This window comes from Centrocercus urophasianus, unplaced genomic scaffold (genome assembly GCF_019232065.1).
Source record: "Centrocercus urophasianus isolate 14NV4802_14NV808 unplaced genomic scaffold, USGS_Curo_1.0 seq_34, whole genome shotgun sequence".
Taxonomy (NCBI): domain Eukaryota; kingdom Metazoa; phylum Chordata; class Aves; order Galliformes; family Phasianidae; genus Centrocercus; species Centrocercus urophasianus.
In genome coordinates this window covers 368101-387397 of record NW_024884911.1, presented here as the reverse complement: position 1 = coordinate 387397, position 19297 = coordinate 368101, and the positions used below count along the sequence as shown (strand labels likewise).

The 19297-nt window shown below is 45.3% G+C and overlaps 1 protein-coding gene across 1 annotated transcript; it reads right to left on the bottom strand.

Annotated features, from left to right (window-relative positions):
* Nucleotides 1-6097: 6097 nt before the first annotated feature.
* Nucleotides 6098-18034, bottom strand: NELFB (negative elongation factor complex member B). Its single transcript, XM_042831031.1, has 14 exons — nt 18030-18034; nt 17424-17667; nt 17075-17238; nt 16799-16898; nt 15463-15693; nt 13834-14019; nt 12458-12570; nt 11693-11795; nt 10662-10757; nt 9843-9985; nt 8764-8870; nt 7677-7818; nt 6786-6894; nt 6098-6540 (listed from the first exon to the last, which is right to left on the bottom strand). Exons 1-14 carry the CDS (start codon nt 18032-18034, stop codon nt 6403-6405), a joined length of 1881 nt encoding a protein of 626 aa, XP_042686965.1. The 3' UTR covers nt 6098-6402.
* Between the last annotated feature and the right edge of the window lie 1263 nt (nt 18035-19297).

Here is a 19297-nt window from a genome sequence, read left to right as displayed (position 1 = left end):
TGGCTTTTTGGAAGGGACTCTGAGCTTCCCTGGGAGGACACCAGGTGCTTCCTGCACCTCCATACACACCGCAGCCAAAGCCCACAAGCACAGCAGTGCCAGGTGAGCAGGAACACAGATCCCTTCTCTCCCCCTTGGCCTCTCCTTAAGGAAGCTGCCTGTAAGAAGTCCTTACTAATTACCCGATTGCTCACTAGAGATTAAGCAGAGAACGGTGCTGGTAACAAATCAGGCCGTGACCTACTGGATGGGATGCTTTGTTGTTGCTCCGATGACATCATTTCACAAGTCCATGATGACTCTGACCCAGTGACCCCAGCACCCTGACTGAGGCTTCAAGTGCATTTTAGGGGAATAAACATCACCAACTCCTTCCTCTCGCACACCTGCAGTGCTTCCTTCCTAAGCTCAGAGGACATCCAACAGAGCTGGAACAGAGGGCGGGGGGGAGAAACACGACTAGAAGCAGGGCCAGGAGAACACAACTCAGGCAAAAGGGGTTTCAGAGTTAAAATGAGCACCACCCCGTTTGTCAGCATCTTCCACAGCCTTCACAAAGCACAAACAGATGCTCAGAGACAGATTTCTTCTCAAGATTTTTAATTGCTCCTACCTATACATGTGCTTGAAAAAATGATAATAAAAACCTTGTGTTCTGAGTCATCGGATTGCTTTGTATGCTAATGACTCATCGCCAGGATTTATTAACATTTCACCACTTACAAGTTCTGCCAACCCTGATCAGCCAACAGAGCTTTGGTACAGCAAATGGATGCTAAAGGAAAGAAAAACAAAATACAGAGCTCCAAAATAACCATCTTTTGAGCTCTGGACTTCTTTTCAATGACAACATGGGAACCAGAAGCAGCTCTGTTTGACTCGAGGACAGATACAGGAATCTTTCTTATTCCCTTGCCACAGAACTGACATCAACGGGACCTGGAGAACAAAGGGAAGACACCGATGCTCACTTCTGGGGTGCTGCTCAATGCAAAGACTGCAGAGGATGCCCAAGAAGGGCTCAGATGGCAGCAAACACGGAGCTGAAACCCTGCCTGAGGAGTCCTCAGCACAGTGACCTGCCTTGGGATGGAGCTGCCCTCCATTCCTGCTTTACACCCCCCTGGAGCTATCAATATTGCAAGAAGCCATCCACATCACCCCGTCACACAGACCTCTCCCTGCCTCTGGGAGATCCCCAGCACAGCTACAGGCACAGCTCTGCCCCACACAGCCCAGTGCTGCCCTTCGGCCAAGGCACAACGCAGGGTGAGAGGTAAGTTACTTTTAGTGCACTCAAGTGCTGTCTATGTACCCAGGAGTCTTCCCCTCTCCACAACAGGTGACTGGGAAGCCCAAACCATCCAGCATCATCTTGGAGAGGAATAACTCCAGTTTCTGCCTCCTGGCATCTGCTGCAGACTTTCTGTCACTCAGCTAAATGCCCGGCTCCTTCCAGCCATCTGCACCACAACCCACCACTCCCGACCACTTTTCAAAGTGCCTGCAGCACTGAGGCAGAACGGAATGTTCTGCCAGCAAGCAGAGGCTTTCAGCATTCACACACACGAAGATGCACAGCTTGAACTGCTGGGTCCCCATCAATTTTTATCCCTGGAGCCTAACAGGGCCCACCCTTACAATGGTCCCAGCTGTGAGTTCTGTGGTACGATGTGAGAAATATTGTCATTGGGTTGGAAAGCCAAAGTTGGCAGTCAGTGCCCTCTAGGAGGTCGGTTTCACAATTCTTTACCACCAGCTAAGGTTTAATTCAGAAGTGCAGGATGTAACTCCTGTAACTCCGGCACTGAAGGCTGTCAGAATACTGCCCTCTTTTTGAACAATAAGCTTCCTTTTATGGGAGGTAAATGATACAATGGAATTGCTCCCATCTGGATTTTTTGTAGAGTTCTATTGAAGGCACTGGTGGACATTCACCATCCCTCATCAAGGTGCCAGGCTTTCAATGCCTGAATTGGAAGGATCTCCATGGAAATTCAGAGCTTTCATAGTAAGGACACAGTGGAATATCTACAGCAACACCTAGTAAAATGCTCCCGTTCTTTCAGAGCACTTTCCAGCCTAGAGGAACTTTGGTAGATGTTGCCCAGGCACTGGAACAGAATCAGCAAGAACATTTTCTTCCTGCCTGCGAGGTCCTCAAGCTAGTGCTGGTCAGGGAAGGGTTTGTGCCAAGCACAGGGCATGGCCTTCTCCAGAAAGACATTATCAGGCAGATATCAGGCAGAGGTGTTACCCAGCCATGGGGAGATCCAGAGAAGCAGGACACCAAAAGGAGAGGAAGGCAAGGAAGGGCATGTGCAGAAGCAGCAGTGCAGGTCCAGCCCAACAGCAGCGTGCCCAGGTGCTGCAGGTACAGCAGAGGAGGTAGTGAAGAACACAGTATGTAAACCCAACAGGTGCTTCCCTGTGGTCCCATGGCTGTCAAAATCATTAAGATCAGAAAATACAATCATTTTAAGTTTTAAATGCTCACAAGAGGAAATTCTGTGATTTGTATTTATCATTCATTAGCTTTTCTTACCAGTATCACTTCAGTGCATTTTCATACCTGCTCTCTGATGTGGTACTGGTCAGGAATGTGCCCGATTCCTTCCTGCAGGAACTGCTGTGCCACACCAGCCACCTGCTGGGATGGGGCAGAGGAACATTTCCTCGTAAGCCCAGTGCCTGACTCCTTACTTTGGCCTCACACAGGACTTGAAGGGTGAGTGAGGTTCAGGACAGTGTGAGACTTCATTTCTGCAAGAACAGGCCAGACATGCACTGTGCAAACAGGCCAACTTTTTCTAACTCAAGCATCTTCAAAGTGAAACCCATGGCAGGTTTTCTTTATGCTGTTGTATAGAGAGGTGACCAGGAATCACCTAAAAACAGTTCTGACAAAACAGCAAGACTCACAACAACTGGTGTTTATCCAGGGGGATCTTCATGTTCTCTCTGTCCAAGCAGATTTGTTCAGCCTCTTTTACCTCAGTCCACAAAGAGATTTCCTGCATCAAATCATCGTGTCAGGTGGAATCTGGGTGATGTGAAATGATGCTGTGCCATGCTTTTGGTGTCAGGTCCTTCAGAAGTAAATTATACCATTATAAACATTTTTTTTCCACTAATTCTGCATAACCCAGACCTGATTCCTCTGCTAGCATTGGCCTCAGTAACCAAATTTTGGAGCTTCTCCTGTCAACTACAATACTGCAGTTCCAGTGCTCTGTCAATCTGCTAATGTACCTCAATCCAAATGAGTTGCTTCAAAGCTCAACATGAAATTTCAGTTAAATGTTAACCATCCAAAAAGCCTGGAGAACCTCTCAGGGCTATTAGTTACCATGATCTCTCCGGAAAAACACACAGAGAGGACGAGATTGCTCAAGCTAATTAGAATTCATTGTAAAAAATTCCTCCCCGAGTCACACAGCAGGCTTGGTGAGAATACGCTGTTTTTCCATACCACAGGTATCACATCCCCGCCGTAAAGACAAACCGTAACCCGAGTGTCAACACAGGGCAGGCAGCCCCAGCGCCGCGCTGCACGCCAGCTGGGAGCATTTCAGGCAGCAGCGCTGGAGGCAGGCGCTCAGTGGTGCACCGCCCCCTAGCGAGCAAACCCTGCACTGCACGCCATTGCACCGCGCGCCACTGCGCCGCACCTCGTTACCAAGGGCGGCACGTGGGGCATTAAGAAAAGGCAAAGAGGAAAAGAATACGTAATTCTTTCACACCGTTCGGTTGTACCTCAGCTGGCAGTTACAGCACGGGGCAGTGCGAGCTGACACAAAAGCAGCAGTCTGTATAATTGCTGGGAGTCAAAGCACTCTCATCTCCATGAATGCCCACAGACTGGGATGGTCACTTCTGAAAAAAATATTTTCTGAGAGATGTTTCTGCTAATTTATCACATCTTTTCAGAAGAAAGCAAGTCAAGAGAGTGCAGAGTGGCAGCCATTCCCATTCTCCCCTGCCCACTGATCTCTCAGCTGAAGCATCAACTAGCACAGGAAATCATCAGCACATGCTCCAGGACTCAATTTCTTTGTGCCACCTCTGTAGATCTTAAAGGCTGTAAAAAAGTAATCCCCAGCACTGTCGACACAGGGTAAAACACAAGAGGTTTTCCTACTGAACTGCACATTTCTCAGTCAGCCTGAATTAAAAAACAAGTTCGTGCTGCCAGAGAGTAGCAAATCAGGCTGCAGTGTATGGGAAGACTTCAGTGACAAAGAGAACCTGCACACAAAGCTACGGACCCCGGGGCTGAGCAGAACACAGCTTGGAGGGAGTTAATTGTGAGAGGTTTCCAAGCAGTGTGGGATGCTGCTCTGTGTAAGTTACATGTCAGTTTAAATGGTTTAAAAACCAAGCTTTGCAAGAAAATACTGATTGTTACAAGCAGTTCCTGTTTCCAGCAAGTTCAGCATCAGGAGTCTGCCAGCAAGAACTGCCCAGGCTCCACAAAGGCCATGCTGAGCCCAGGAGACAAGGAGTGCAAAGGCAGCAGGGATGAGAAGGCAGCAGCCCTTCCTCGCTCACAGACCCATGCTGTCTTCCCAGTTTTCCCAAAAGACACAGACAACCTCACAAGTGGAAAACAAGGCACTGAGGCAATGAAGAGTACTTGCTTTCCTCACGCAGCACTTGAGATCTGGGGAGGAAGAAAGCTACACAAAGGGAGTTCAGCAGCTCCTCGGAGGGATTTCCATCTTTGCTCAATTATCTCTTTTTTTTTTTTTTTCCATTCAGCTTCAGGAAATGGAAAAGTCTCACGATATGGCTTGGCACCAGAAGTGCTTGAGCCCCAAGAAAATAATTAGTGCTGGGAAAATAAAAGGACAAGAAAGCGACAGCATGATCAGCACAGTTAACAGTGCCTGAAAACTCTGATAACTTTCTAAGAAGATTGGCTTGGCAGACAAGAGGAGAGCAGTGCAGTTTAGCTTGACTTCAGATGGCTTTGGACACAATTGTCTGAAGAACACACATAGCCAAATCATTTTGCTGTGCATCAGATAGCTGCATAGGAAAACTGGCAAGACTCCAGTCCCAGAGAGTTGAGATCAACAGCACAAAGTCCAACTGGCAGCCAGTTACTCCTAACATTCCTCAGGGGTCTGTAACGAGGCTAACATTGTTTAATGCCTCTATTCACAACCCAAAGACAGAACACACCCTCAGCAAATTTACACATGGTACCAAACTGTGGGAATGGCTGACACACTGGGCAGGGCTGCTGTTCAGAGGAACCTCACTGGGCTGGAGAAACGGCCTAACAGAAGCCTCAGGAAACTTAAAGGGAAATACAAAGTTCTGCTCTTAAGCAACCTTTTCTGGGTAAGCCCTGGTCTGAGTGAGAGGGTAAGCAGAGACCCTCAGAAGTGCCTTCATAGCTGCGTTAGCCTGCGATTCAGAATCCCTCCTGCAGGCAACTTCCTGTTTACAGAGGACTGATGAGATTTTACATATATTGTATGGGCTGAGACCAACACAAAGTCACTTGTAAAGCTCACACAACTCATTCTTCTCCCAAATCCATCTTCCTGCATACTCTGCCTGATATTTACACTGAGGCAACAGTAAAAGCACAACAGGAATTAACTGCAACAGTACAGACAGCAAACACAGACAAGCCATGGAGAACAGGCTATTCTTTCAGTCACTATTTCACCCTTCCTACACCAAACCCTACCAGCATTCAGGTCTTACTTCACTGGAGCCAAGATTCATTTCAAGCTCTTTCTTTGGAAAAAGTGGGAGAGAAAGGAAAGCAGGGGACTGATTCAGCTTCTGATGTTCTTCACAAGATCACTGCTTCTTGGTCTAGTGACAGTGGTGGACGTCCCTCACTAATGCAGCACGTTTTACCATGAAGTAAACTGCTAGAAACAGAAACAGGAAATCACATCAGTGGAGCTTATCTCCTCTGACATTTGTTTGCTGAGTTTATCCTCTAAAGACCCAGAGGAGCCCACTAACAGCCAGGAAAAACCAGGTTAGCCTTGAGGAGCTCACACTATCTGCTCAGCCATGTATTAGACAGCCAGTTGTAAGTTCCTGAAATAAAGAATACAAGATGCACAGCTTAAAAATATGCCTTTTCTTTTTCAAAAAAAAAAAAAAAAAATTGTACAGTCAGTTGTAAGTAGATCTACAAGACACTCACTCAGCTACCTTTAAGAAAAGTAAACCTCTGCAATGCACTGCATACAGAGTTTTCTAACCAGCAAGAGACAGTTGGGTAAACCGCAGCGTTTCCCCAGAGAGCTTTTTGAGTGGCTATTCTTTGCTTCCACCCTGCGGGCAGCCGTTGACAAGGCAGGACAGCGCCCTCAGGCTGCTGAGCACGAGGCCCGTTTCGCTGTCTCACTCCTGCAATGCAAACACAGCTCAGCGTGAGGCTGGTGTGGGCACGGTGGGCAAGGGCAGCTCCATGGAGGGAGTCTCAGTCACTTCGGCAGGACTGGGCTTGCGAAGCTCCAGTTTCTCAGTGAGCTGGTTATGAAGCTCCTTCACAGCCTCCCCACTCTGCAGAAAGAGATTTAGGGAAAGGAAAACCAGAAGAGTCAGACTTCATTTCTGCTGCTATGAACTACAGCACTAAACACACAATTAACCTCCATGTTTTAACACAAACCAATGCAGAACGAGGAAGTTGCAAGTAATTAAGACAACTTGGAAAGCTGCTAACTGAACAAAGCACACATTCCATTAAGCAAGGTCTGGGAAATGCAGATGCTTTCATTTGCAATTAATTTTCCATTTCTCATTACCTGTTTGGTGGGTTCCAAAGCCTTCTGGAGAGACTCTAATTTGGCAGGCGCCACTTTGTGATGCAGATGAAGCAGCAATCTCAGTACATGTCTGTGTACATTCTCCTTTCTGAAAAAAAGCAAGTTTAAAGCAGAGAAACAGTTACACACAAACACGGCCTACAGAATGAGAAAGCTACAACAATGCTACCAGAAGAATAGCAAACAACTGAGGACTGACAGCTCTGTTGTAATCCTCCAAAATACCCAGGAGTTGCTTGCCTGTTACAAAGTGCCACCCCTGCCTCGGATCTCCAGCTAATGCATCTAAATCAATCAACAGGGGTGAACTAACTGTAGCAACCACAGGGAATTGGGGCAGATTTTAAGCAGAGGCTGCAGCACAGAGCAGCAATTTCTCTCCCTCAGCTGTGCTGGATGAGCCATATGACCACACAGGAGGGTATCCTGCCCCCATCCTATGAGGAGCAAACTGCTTTTGGGGGAGCCTTCCAGAGATTAGATCTGGTTTGACAGCCACCAGTTAAACCACACAGGCTTAAGAGAATTAACAAACGGGTTTTTTTCTCCATGCAGCTTTTACAGCAAAGAGCTGCAGTTAGTGCTTCATATTCACAGCCACTGCAAAGCATGAAGGATGCTATCTTTTCTAACTCCAACTTGAGAATAACAAATTATGGTTCAGGTAATCAACACCAACATGAAACATTTAGCAATTCTGCTGTTAAGAACTTTATCACAGTATATACCTCTCCTAAAAGAAAAGGCAGCAGACTAATGATTTCAACTGTACATGAAGAGTTTGCTGAAACGTTAAACAACAGTCCAAAGAAGCACAGCCTCCCTCAGTTCTCTTACAAACTCACTGCCTCTGAGGAAAATCAGATTTACCTTGAGCATGCAGTGAGAAAGAAGCCATCGAAGAGACCGGTGCAGAACTCTTCAACTGCAAATTCATCACCCAGCAGTGTGAGGTTACCAGTGAGCAGATGCAGAAATATATCACTGAAGGCCAAGTCACTGAACGTCTCAACTGCACAACATAAAAAGGCAGAGACTGAGACTCACAAATCTGTGCCAAACCTGGATTGCACAGCAGAGATTCCTGCTGAAATCTCCGTGAAAACTTTTCCTTACTGGCTTTTACAACAGGTAGCCCAGGCAGGTGGCTGTGAACTTCCACCTGAGGAGCAGAGCTGAGAAAAATATGAAGAAAACCCACGTCTCCCATCAAGATGAAGTCACACAGAGCAGTCTGCTGCTGTCAGAATCACGGGGACCCCTGCTATACTTTTCCACAGCTCTGTGCTCACGGCCACAACCACCTCCCTGCACTCCTCAGACCCCACAGTGAACAGATGCAAACTGCTTACCAGTGAAAAAGTCACCCATCTAAGTGAGCTGCCCATTAAGCAAAGGGTCCAAAGAACTGTTGGGGTAACAGGGAGAGTGGGGAATCCACCCCACTGCTGGGAGCTGCAGTTCCTAAGCGTGCTGCAGAACTTTCACACAACTTAACCCAGAGAGGTCAGTTCAGAAGGTAAACCCAGGAGGAACTTAGGGCTGTGTTTGGTCTTGTTTTGTTCCACATTTTTCCAGCACACAAACCCAAGTCTCAAAAAATATCTGGCCACATGCAATTACTGTGAGCAGCTGCAGAATTAAGTCACCTACATTTTTATCTTTCAGTCTCATTCGTAAAAGCTCTCAGCTAATCCCATTGCTAATACAGCCTTTGATGTCTACTGACCTTCAGTCACTACCCCTAAGTTCTCACATCAGCAGAAAAAATATCCTAATTGCAGACAAAAAACAAACATGTAATCCTGCAGGGCTTAACAATTAAGTCACAGGAGGAGGCAAAAGTAAATATATGCATTTGTCTCTGAAATCAGTTTCATTTCAGACTGTTACTTGACCCCTGGGTCTCCAAGACAAGGGAAGCAGCTGAAGAACAGAAGCCAAGACAAAAACTCACCTAGTGCTGGCAGGAGCCTGAGGAAAGCATTCTTGTTTCTCTGTTTTGTTATGTGAAGGATATAGTACAGCCCAATCTCACAAGCTATTCTGTTCTCCTGCAAGAATCTGTTAAAGAAGGAGCAAAGCTTTTTAATCAATAAAAATAAATCTTTTTTTTTTTTTTTTTTCTTAGAAGAGGTTAAAACAGTGTTGGATAGGAATCAAGCAGTTACAGCAATGGTTAACCTCAGAGCCACAGGAAAACAGCTACTCAGATAACGAGCATCACTAAATCCGCTGTCAGAGCCAAGGAAAATTCTACCATTCAGCAAGCATTGCATTATCTCACAATTATACAGTTAGATCTGGTTGTGAACATTTTAAATAGCATTAATGATAAGTGATAAATTTAATAAGGGTTTTAAAAAAAGCTCCAGTAATTTACAATGATAGAAAGCACAGCAGTGTTTTGTTTTATGGATTCCTAGAGGTCAAACATCAGCTCTGTCACAGAGCAAACATAAATCCAACCAGTGGGATTCAGTACTCCAGATCATGGCATACAGACAAGAACTGTGCTGGAAATTAGTGCAAGATCTGAATATGAGAGAACACAAAGAGGATTTCTAATTATCTCTTTGAAGCCCCTGGAGTGATAAGTTATCAACAGAGAGTGTCTGTGTGACAGAGATGTAAAATAAGATTCACAATAGCACTCCCCAGATAGCATGGGCACTTATCCAGCTGCACTCAGATGAAATGGTATCACTTCAGCATGCATCACGCACTGCCTGGAGAGTTACAGACTCAGCACTATTTGAAAACAGTGCTACAAAGTACTTTCATATTCACTCTGATGTAAAATGGTCAAACAAGATACATACTTTATGTAGATACATTTCATTTGAGGAATCATGGTAGAAACCCATTTCACTAAAAGTGAAGTGCAGGTTTGATTAACCAGGACTAAATCTTACTGCCCAAAAAGTCTTTACCACATACAGTATTTTCTTCTGTCAGTGTTGAGTGGTTTCTTCACGTTTTGCTTTAGTAACAAGACCAATGTGTAAAAAGTAGCTGGGAACACAGATTACATACTTGGTGAAAGCCTCAGGAATGGTGCTGGGGTAGGGAATCGGCCCCTTTTCCTCCGAGGGCAGCTTCTGATCTACATTGAACGTGTGATCATCCACCACAAAGGACATCAGCATAGGCAAGAACTTTGTAATCAATTCGGCTTCCTTAGAGGGATGGAAGGAGAGAGGAAAAAGGAGAATGTTTTCATCAATCAGTTCACACCACCTCATAATTCCACAGCACCGTAACAAATGCTGAGGCAATGTTATCAGCTCCACCCTGCGCTTCTGCAAACAGGCCTTCAGACACCCAGTTCCCTGAAACTTCCACACGATCCAGTGGAAATGAGGACAACTGTATTTCACCCAGCCCTGCTCAAAAGCTTTCTTTGGACAATGATGTAGCACCTCCTCCAACAGACGTTGGAGCAAGCACTGCTCTGCACATTGAGGATGGTACCATTGCTTTTAACAGCACTTACAAATCATATTCTTTATTCCCTAAACTGACAGAGATCAATGCATAACTAGAGTAGCAAGACAAAGTATTTATGTGCATCTTCTCTTCACAGAAAACAGTACTGCATCAGATTCACAGCACAGTAGGCTAAAGAATTAAAGAGAGGAACAGTTCAACTTAGAAACAGTAAGGGCAGACATCCATGGAAATGAAACACGAAGCTTACAGCATCCCAGCATGCCCATTTGAGCTGCTGTGCAGTGGCCACTTACTGCTTCTTTGAAGAAAGCTCTTGTTGAAAAATACGCAGAAAGCTGACTTGAGGATTAAATCAAGGAAACAATGTACATCAAATAAGAAACAGATCTAAAGAAAGCTCACCATTTTTGGTTCCTTGAAGACTTGACTGTCAATCATGTCCCAGGCTCCCTGTCCTAAAGACAGCATCCTAAGGAGCAGCAGCAGATCTGGGCTTTCCTTGAATTTTAAAGAGGGGAAAAAACAGCTAGTTTGATCTTCCACAATTTAACATACAAGTATTTATCTGGAAGCAGTGGTTTACATTCAAAGCCCTCCTGGACTAACAGGAGAGGCATTCAGTTCTCAAATTAAATTGATAGCTGATTCCTAAAATGGGAATCAAACAGCTGCAGGAAGAACACACAGCTGAGAGTTGTTCTTCGTGGCATTCTATAATGTGCTAAGAAGAATGCAGGCAATCTGAGCAGGACACTGCTCTTAAGGTGTCCAACCAAATCAGGATACTGAAATACAGTGTGACAGGATGAATCAAATCATCTCAGCAGAAGTAAGAAGTGTGCATAAGAACAAGTTTTTGCCTTTATATTCTGCCCTGAAACCAAAACAATCTTCAATTTTAAACTGCCAAGAAGAACTTATTTAATCCAACACTGAAATTTGACAGCTCAGAGATGAAGACAGCAAACGCCTCACACAGGTCAGATGTCTGTAGGGCTCCTTCCCTTTCCACTGAATTGCCTCCTGCAGACACTACTTGCAGGAACTGCACTGTACTGCAGCCAACAGAGCAGACCAGTGTCAGATGAACCATCACATTTACCACGGCAGGGAATAAAGGCTGCTGCTGTTTAGTACCCTGCTGGAAGGACAAAGTAGGGGTGTACATACACAGCTGTCAGGACAGAAGGGGCCATACAAAGAATTCACGGTTATTTCAGATTGCTCCAAAACGCCTCCCTCCACACAGCACTCCTGCAGATCTCAAAGGTATTTGATACAAACAGGAAGCCAGAACTACACTTCTCTTATTTCAACCTACAAATGCATTTAAAAACTTGATCCTACTTCTTCTACATTGCCAGCTGTTTGCTGATGACCGCTGTTCAGTTCAGACTAGGGGTCGCGTTGGCTACGCTTGCTGCAACACTCACCCTGGGTAAGGTGTCCTGCCCAACGAGGTCCTGCAGGTGCCTGATGGTGCTCAGGGCTAAGGTGTTAATGGCAAAGGGATCACACAAGATCATCGACAAGTCCCTGAGAGAAGAGGCACGAGTCAAATAAATGCACACCACTCCTAACTCCATCGCAGCAGGCTAGTCTCATACCCAGCTGTAGGACACTCGCTTCTTAGATGTGCCTCACTGAACACAGAACAGTGCTGTTGTAATCCTGTCAACTGCTAGATGTAATGTCAGAGTAGTACGTGCAGTAAATCAACACAAAACCAGAAACTGCTGTGATAATGGGCAACAATATCTTAACTATTGTAACATAAAACTCACAATAAAATTCCTGTCTTTTATTACCCACAGGTTTCCATTCCACAAATCTTCTCCTGCCTTTGTGAAAACGTCATGAATGTGATTCCAGATAACCTGCTCTGTCGAGCCAAAGAAAATAATTACCAAAGGTCTTCAGAGCTGAAGTGTAGCTGTGTGAGCTCACACAGTTACAAGGTCACAGAGAAACCTGCGACAATTACTCAAGGTAACTGAAGCATTACCAAGGCTCTGGCCAGAAGCTGTCTGAATATGCTCTGGTGCAGTAATGCTGCTGAATGCGCTGCACTTGACCATGGAGAAGAACTACTGACTGCCTGCTGGTTTTAGGGAAGAATTAACACCTCAACTACGTCTCATATTGTGACAACTGGAACCCAATTTGCAGTGTATCAATAAAGGGCCTAAGCAGCTTACCCCAAAACTTGCTCTTGTCCTTTCTTCACTCCATCCAGAAAGCCTTGCAATTCCCGAGCTCTCTTGTTGTCCACAAACTTCTCCCGAATGCAGGCATCAAGGCACCACGTGAACTACTCAGAAAATGAGAATGCTCATGACAGTGACAGACTGGCAGTAAAATACACAGTATCAAGGAAAACAGGCTTGGAATGACCTCCAAACCTTGGGAGTTAACAGTTCTGTTAATGTACTCGGGTATGGTAACAAGCTGATCACAAATACAAAGGAGCTTGAATACAAAAACATCTCAAAAAGAGGTCAGAAGTTCCAATGTAAGTTAAACTGTTGTCACTTCCTCCCCTTCTGTGGCAGGTATTCCTTGGCAGGTAAGGCCATGGAAACTACATCACTTAATAGTAAGAACATGAGATTTTTTTTAGCCAATGTTCCACTGCTTCCACCCTGTGAGTAGGGCTTATTAAAAGTAGAGACGTTTCTGCTTTCTTACTAAAATGGAAAGACAGTTGAGTGAACTGTTTTCCCTGACCTAAACCTGTGGGTTTGCCTTTGACTTTTTTTTCCCCCCTTAAGAAAACACCTAAGCTTTTCTCAATATTTCAGATGCCAAGAAAGAAAAACTTGCTCAACTTTCTGAAATGTTTCATCGTGGCTTATTTTTTCTCACTAGTCTCTGCAAAATGAGATCACCAACAACAATCTGCACCTTGAACAGTAATGATCCTTTTTCTGTTCAGTCACTGTCTATACACTGATTTTGAGACTCTTGATCAGACAACATTAAAGAGCACGCAGTAATGTTTATCATCACTCCAGGACATACTCTGTGTAAGCTGAATACACCCAAAGCTTAGCAGCATTATTAGGGGAAAAAAAAGCTTTCCTGTAGATCGGAACAATCCTGACTATGGGCAAAGGACCAGTAATGAGATCCTGATGTGACATTAACACTGCCCACCACATCCCATTACTTTAATAGCTTCATGTTTCTATAACTCAAGATTCAAAGTATTTCATGTTACACACACAGCTTACTGACAGATGGAGTGTGTCACACCAGCACAACGGGAAGGAGAGCAAGCTTTGATTAAGAACCTGGGGCTAGCTCTTTTTTTTTTTTTTCCCCCAGTGGTGTGAAAGTACCACAAATTTGAATCATTCATGGGTTCTGAAATGAAAGCAAGCTGCTGGTTAACCAAGACAGAGTTTTCACCTGAAGTTCCAAGGACTATAAGGTGACTTTTGGATTCAAGGGCTGAACTCTCTTCTCAGAGAGAAGTCATGGCCTGAAGTCCTGCAGGGCAGCAGGTATCACAGGAGTGGATCAAACAGACAATTCTGCAGTAATATTCCCATCTGCCCCACATGACTGATACCTTATGACAAGGGTCAACAGTGCAGATTTCACTGATTTCCAGGTCATGCAGTGACATCAGGAGCTCTGCCCGCAGCGTGCAGTAATGCACATTCCTTGTCCGGAGGAACAAAGTTCTCAAGAACTGCAACACCATGTCGTAGAGCTTCACGTTCTTCCCAATCATCTGAGTCAGCTTCTGAACCACCTAAATCCAAAGTGGAAAAACATGCACTCAGTACCAAGAGATACTGTGACTTCACACACAAAATGCAAGTGATTCCTGCATTTACATGACTCACCAAGTTTGAACCATCCACATTAACCTGAGTTCCTTAAAAGGAGCTATTTTAACCCAGGATTCATAATCATCAATTTTTTCATGGCCATACTGAAAGAGCCAGGAATTTCAAAATTGGCTCTCTTGGAAAAAAAAAGGAAGCATTTGTAAAGTGAAGCTGCTCAGCTCTACCAAAAGGCAAGAAACAGTACCTGATATCAAATTATGTAATCTGCAATTAATAAAACGTGGAAAGCAGCTCATCTTTCTTTGGAAGTCTTTTTGTATTTCTAACTACTTCCAGGTTACAGGACATGAGAACAAAGGTGAAGACTGCAGTGCAAAAAAGGAAACAGCAGAGCACTTGCACTAAAAGTGGGCTTCTGAGAGCAAAACAGATCTAAACTATATCCTTCAAGTAAAAGAGGTACTGTGCTCTGAAATTAAATTAATTATGCTGCCTTATCACTGCAATTCCTTTACATTCTCAACAGCAAGATCCTTACAGAAACTCTGGTATTTCCCTTCTGGAGCAAGGGCTCCATGAGGTGAAATGACCAATTACAGCTGAGCCAATCTAATGACTTACTAATGACTTACTGTTACCAAAAAGGAGAGAGACCAACTCCTTACACCTATGCTCTTCCCTCCCACATCAAGCTTGCCAGTGGAAATCCAGCCCTGTTTGGTCCTGATTACCTCATCTTTGAGCAGATTCAACTCACCGTCTTGGAAAACCACTTACTGGTTTTATTTGCACTTAATGATGCACTCAGCTCATGAAAGGGTCTGATATTACCAGAGCAACTGGCAAGGATGGAAGGTGCAGCACCTGCCCTCCCAGCAGCAGTATTAGATCAGCTCCACCTGAGCTGATACAATTCCACCTAAAGAGTAACTTTTCTGAATACAAACACAGCTACAACTTCGAATGCTCTTTTCCATTAAAAATAATATTAAGGAATTGGTGTCTGTCTGTCCTGCTTAAAAAAAGAAAAACAACCCAAAAAAAACCCCACACAACAAAAACAACAAACACAACAATAAAAGACATTTAAGATAATCAAATTGATTTGATAGGGAGGCTCAGGCTTCAGGACAGCTGAGCAATATTGCCAGGATAAGCAACAAGGAAAATGTTTAAAGTTCATGGACAGCTATGAACATTAATAAATAATTACACAGCATCGAGCAGCTATTAAAATAATTCCTGGTGCTTTGATCAAGACAAAATGGCCCATATCTCAGTGGCTGATCTGCTTCAGTAGCAAAGTTGGATGGGTGAAATGAACACTCCACAGTGTGATGAGGTTGACTGGAAGCTGTTGAACAACATTCAGAAGCACGTTGTAAGAGATTTCCTTCTCTTACCTCTCCCTGACGTCTTGCTTTGGGAGATGGACTGAAGAAGTTGTGCAGGACAGAAATATCGTTGCTGAAGAGAATGTTTTCTTTCTCCAGGATATATTGCTTCAGCAGTGGAGATACTTCATCACCAAACAGAGCCTGGTTATCCTGCCAAATCTGGCGCTTCACCTCCACTGCACATGCTTTATACAAATCCTTGTCAGCCATTACTAACTTCAGCTTCTTCTCAGGCACCTATGATCAACAGAGCAGTTACCTCCATGTCAAGAACCTCACCTGCCTGACTTTCCAACAAGTAACTGACTGCAGAAGACATCTAAATCACAATCTCAGGTAACCTGGTAATTTACATAGCAATGTAATTAAATAAAGTGTCACAGATTCATCTTCTGCCCTCCCTACTCTAGTAGCAATAAGGCAATCCAAAGAAATTTAACTTTTTAAAAAAGCAAATAACACATTGATTTTTTCCTTATTCCTTTCTAAGAAGACAAAAGATTTTCTCTAAATGTATGACACTGAGATTTGGGGTTATTCAGAACTCTTCTGCTTACGAAAGGAACAGTTCTGAATCACAGAATCACAGAATCACAGAATTGTAGGGGTTGGAAGGGACCTCCAGAGCTCATCGAGTCCAACCCCCTGCCAAAGCAGGTTCCCTACAGCAGGTCGCACAGGTCGGCATCCAGGCAGGTCTTGAACATCTCCAGAGAAGGAGACTCCACCACCTCCCTGGGCAGCCTGTTCCAGTGCTCCGTCACCTCACTGTGAATCAATTATCATTGAATGGTTTGGGTTGGAAGAGACCTTTAAGATCATCTAGATCCAACCCCCTGCTATAGGCAGGGACATCTCCCACTAGATCGCTGCTCAAAGCCCCATCCAGCCTGGTAATTACCTTAAGTACAATACAGTGCTTTTAATAAAGCTGCTTCTTGAAATTTTTGTTTCGCAAATCTGAGCCTCTATCCTGTATCCTTCTAATTACCTTCTGAAAAATCTTTCAGCTTGCCATAAGTTTTCATATCAGCTATGGGAAAATTCACTTACTAGTGATTTTGACTACTTTTAGGAAGCCACATGTATTGAATAAGATCGGGAAATTGTCTCACCTGATTCTGAGATACTAAAATGCTCTTTCAATGAGCGTATCAAGCTGTTATCCAGACACAAGAGTCCAGTAAATATTCAGTCAGTTGCACTGATGCTTGCAGAGCATCTGCAGCTGGAGCCTGCAGCCCAGCCAACAGCACAGACAAGAGAAGTTGTACAACAGAGATGCAACAGAACAAACCACCATGGACACAACTGAACAGGCCAGCCTAAGCAGAAGTTTTACCTTGGGCAAGTGCTTCATGACACACATTACCACAGGCTGTATGGAAGGCATCTTGACCAAGGAAAAGCTTTTCTCCAGGAGATCTTCCAGCTTCTTGTACCTGAAAACAAATAAGACCAAGAGACTCTAACTACCATTTAACTGCAAAAGTCATCTCAAACACTGCAACTTGAGCCTCCAGAAGCCTCAAGCCTTTTTCAGAAGCCATTTGCCCACTGCAGATAACATTCACATTAAATCCTCCTCCCAGCCTACATAACCAACCAGCCTACAGACCTTTCCTCCACCTTCCCCTCCAAGGCGATGGCTGAGATTCGCTCCAGCAGTTTCTCCCTCAGCTCGTCGAACACCGACTGGTGGAACTCCAGCCGGGGGGTGCCGTGCAGGTCCAGGAAGGGCAGGGCCGACTGCAGCGAGGGCAGCAGGACCCCATTTTCTGTCTGCCAACACAAACGGGGGACAGAGGCGGTCAGCAAAGGCTACTAAAAAAAATAATAATTAAAAAAGGGGCCAAAAGAGCACGGAGCAAAGCACAGGCACCACCCGCGGCCCTCTCACCCCAAAACAAAGCACGGACGCCACCCGGGCCTCCTCGCCCCGCCGTCTCCGTGGCAACCCGCCCCACCTGGAACTGCTCGATGGCCTTCAGCGGCTCCGTGCAGTTGGTCAGCGTTTCCTTGAGATCCTCGCCGTTGGCCACCCCCAGCTCCTGCAGCCCCGCGTACATGGCAGCCGGCCTCCCAGCCGGCCCCTCTCCCGCCGCGGTCCGTCCGCTCCCGGTCCCCCAGCGCGGCGCGGTCCGACGCTCGTTCTGTCCGTCCGGAACTCGATCCGCCGAACAAACGTTCCGGGAAGCTGAGACCTCGCGGCTGATCCCGGGAAGGAGGGGATGAGATCGGGAAATGCAGCCGACATCATAAAGGCAGATGACTCAGAAGGCGATTATTTAACATTTTTGTGTGGCGGAAGGCTCGAGCACAGCTTTAAGTTCCAGATGTCCTCCTTATCGCGGAAAAACAACCTTCCTGTGATGGAACTTCTCTTCAGAGATCCGGGTGCCGTAAATAAGGAACAAGGACAGCCATCCAGAGGAGGTACAAGTCCCAGACAGCGGCCAGCCAGAAGGGACGAGGTGTTCTTGCACCCATGGATAACCAAAGAGTGGGACACCTCCCCAGACTTCCACCAAAGAACACTGAAGGTCCCAAGTGAGCTCAGAAGATTCAAATACGTCATGTAGCCTTGTACGTACGTAATCCTATGAATATGCACTAGGTAGGAGCGGTTATGAGAGATGGGGACCTGTTGGAGCACATCCACAGGAGGGCCACAGAAATGCTCTGGGGGATGGAACACCTCCCTCTGGGGCAGAAATTCTTCCTAACATCCAATCTGAACCTCTCCTAGTGCAGCTTGAGGCCATTCCCTCTTTTTCTATCATTACATATTAGATAGGTGAGTCATGAAAACTTATTGGATTATAGCAGAAGCCAGTGTACAGACTGTGCACTAGATTTGTGGGAATATCCCACCTCACACCCTGTGCAGAATAAATCAGTGTCTCCTCCCAAGCTCTTGTCTTCTGGCTGTGTTTTGGGAGATTTGCAACAGACAGCAAGGGAAAGGAGCCCTTCTACAACCATCCTTTGGCCTCCACAGGACCAAATTTTCAGGATAGTTGCTACAGAGTGGAATAATAATCCTACTTTTATTCTCCATGAGATCTCCTGCCATGCCCCAGGTTGTTCTCTTCCCTGCCTGGCTGGAATCTCCAGCTGGGTTACTTTGAGATTTGTATGAGTTTTTACACGGACACCTCGTACCCCAGACAACCTATCCAGACATGGCACGCAGAAGCAGACTGCAGTACTTTCCCTTGTGGCTGCATAGGAATATTTGCACATTTTTAGTTCAAAGAAGTTCAAATTCAAGTCATCACAAAAACCCCTCCGGCAACTGACCAGCAGTTGGCAGAACAACTCTAACTTCATGATTTAGAGCCTCCCAGTCCACCTGAAGCAGGGGCAAAAATAAGAACCCCTTGTTTCAAGGTTGCCTCTTTTTCAGTGCCACAATGTTGGTACGAACTGCCATGAGCAGCCCACAGGCACGAGCCCTCAGACAAACACCCTGGTGTGGGCCACAAAACCCCAACATGACTCTGAATCTGCAGGAAAACAAGGCTTAAACAGCTCTAGCACTACGACACACATCTCCAAACACACCAGAATGTTTTTGGATGCCATTCTTCTGGTTCTGCAGGAAGAGGCCTGACAGGGGAACCTCCAGTGGCCACTGGGACAAGTCTGTACCAATTAACAGCCCAGCTTGCTCAAGCCAAAAATCTTTTAGAGCAGCTGCAGTTTTATTACTGGACCCAATCACTAGGAAACTGATCAGAATACTTGAAGGAAATATCCCTCCTGTGGCTATGAGATTTTTCTTCAGAAATTCTAGTTTCAGAGATGTGTCTTTGTGACATAGGAAAGGAGGAAGAGG

Bases quoted from the DNA above. Each gene is read 5' to 3' on its own strand.
- NELFB (XM_042831031.1), bottom strand. The intron at 16,899-17,074 runs GTCTGTAGGCTG...ATTTGTTTTCAG, and splicing joins GAGGGGAAGGTGGAGGAAAG to GTACAAGAAGCTGGAAGATC. The intron at 9,986-10,661 runs GTGAGCTTTCTT...CATCCCTCTAAG, and splicing joins TCTTCAAGGAACCAAAAATG to GAAGCCGAATTGATTACAAA.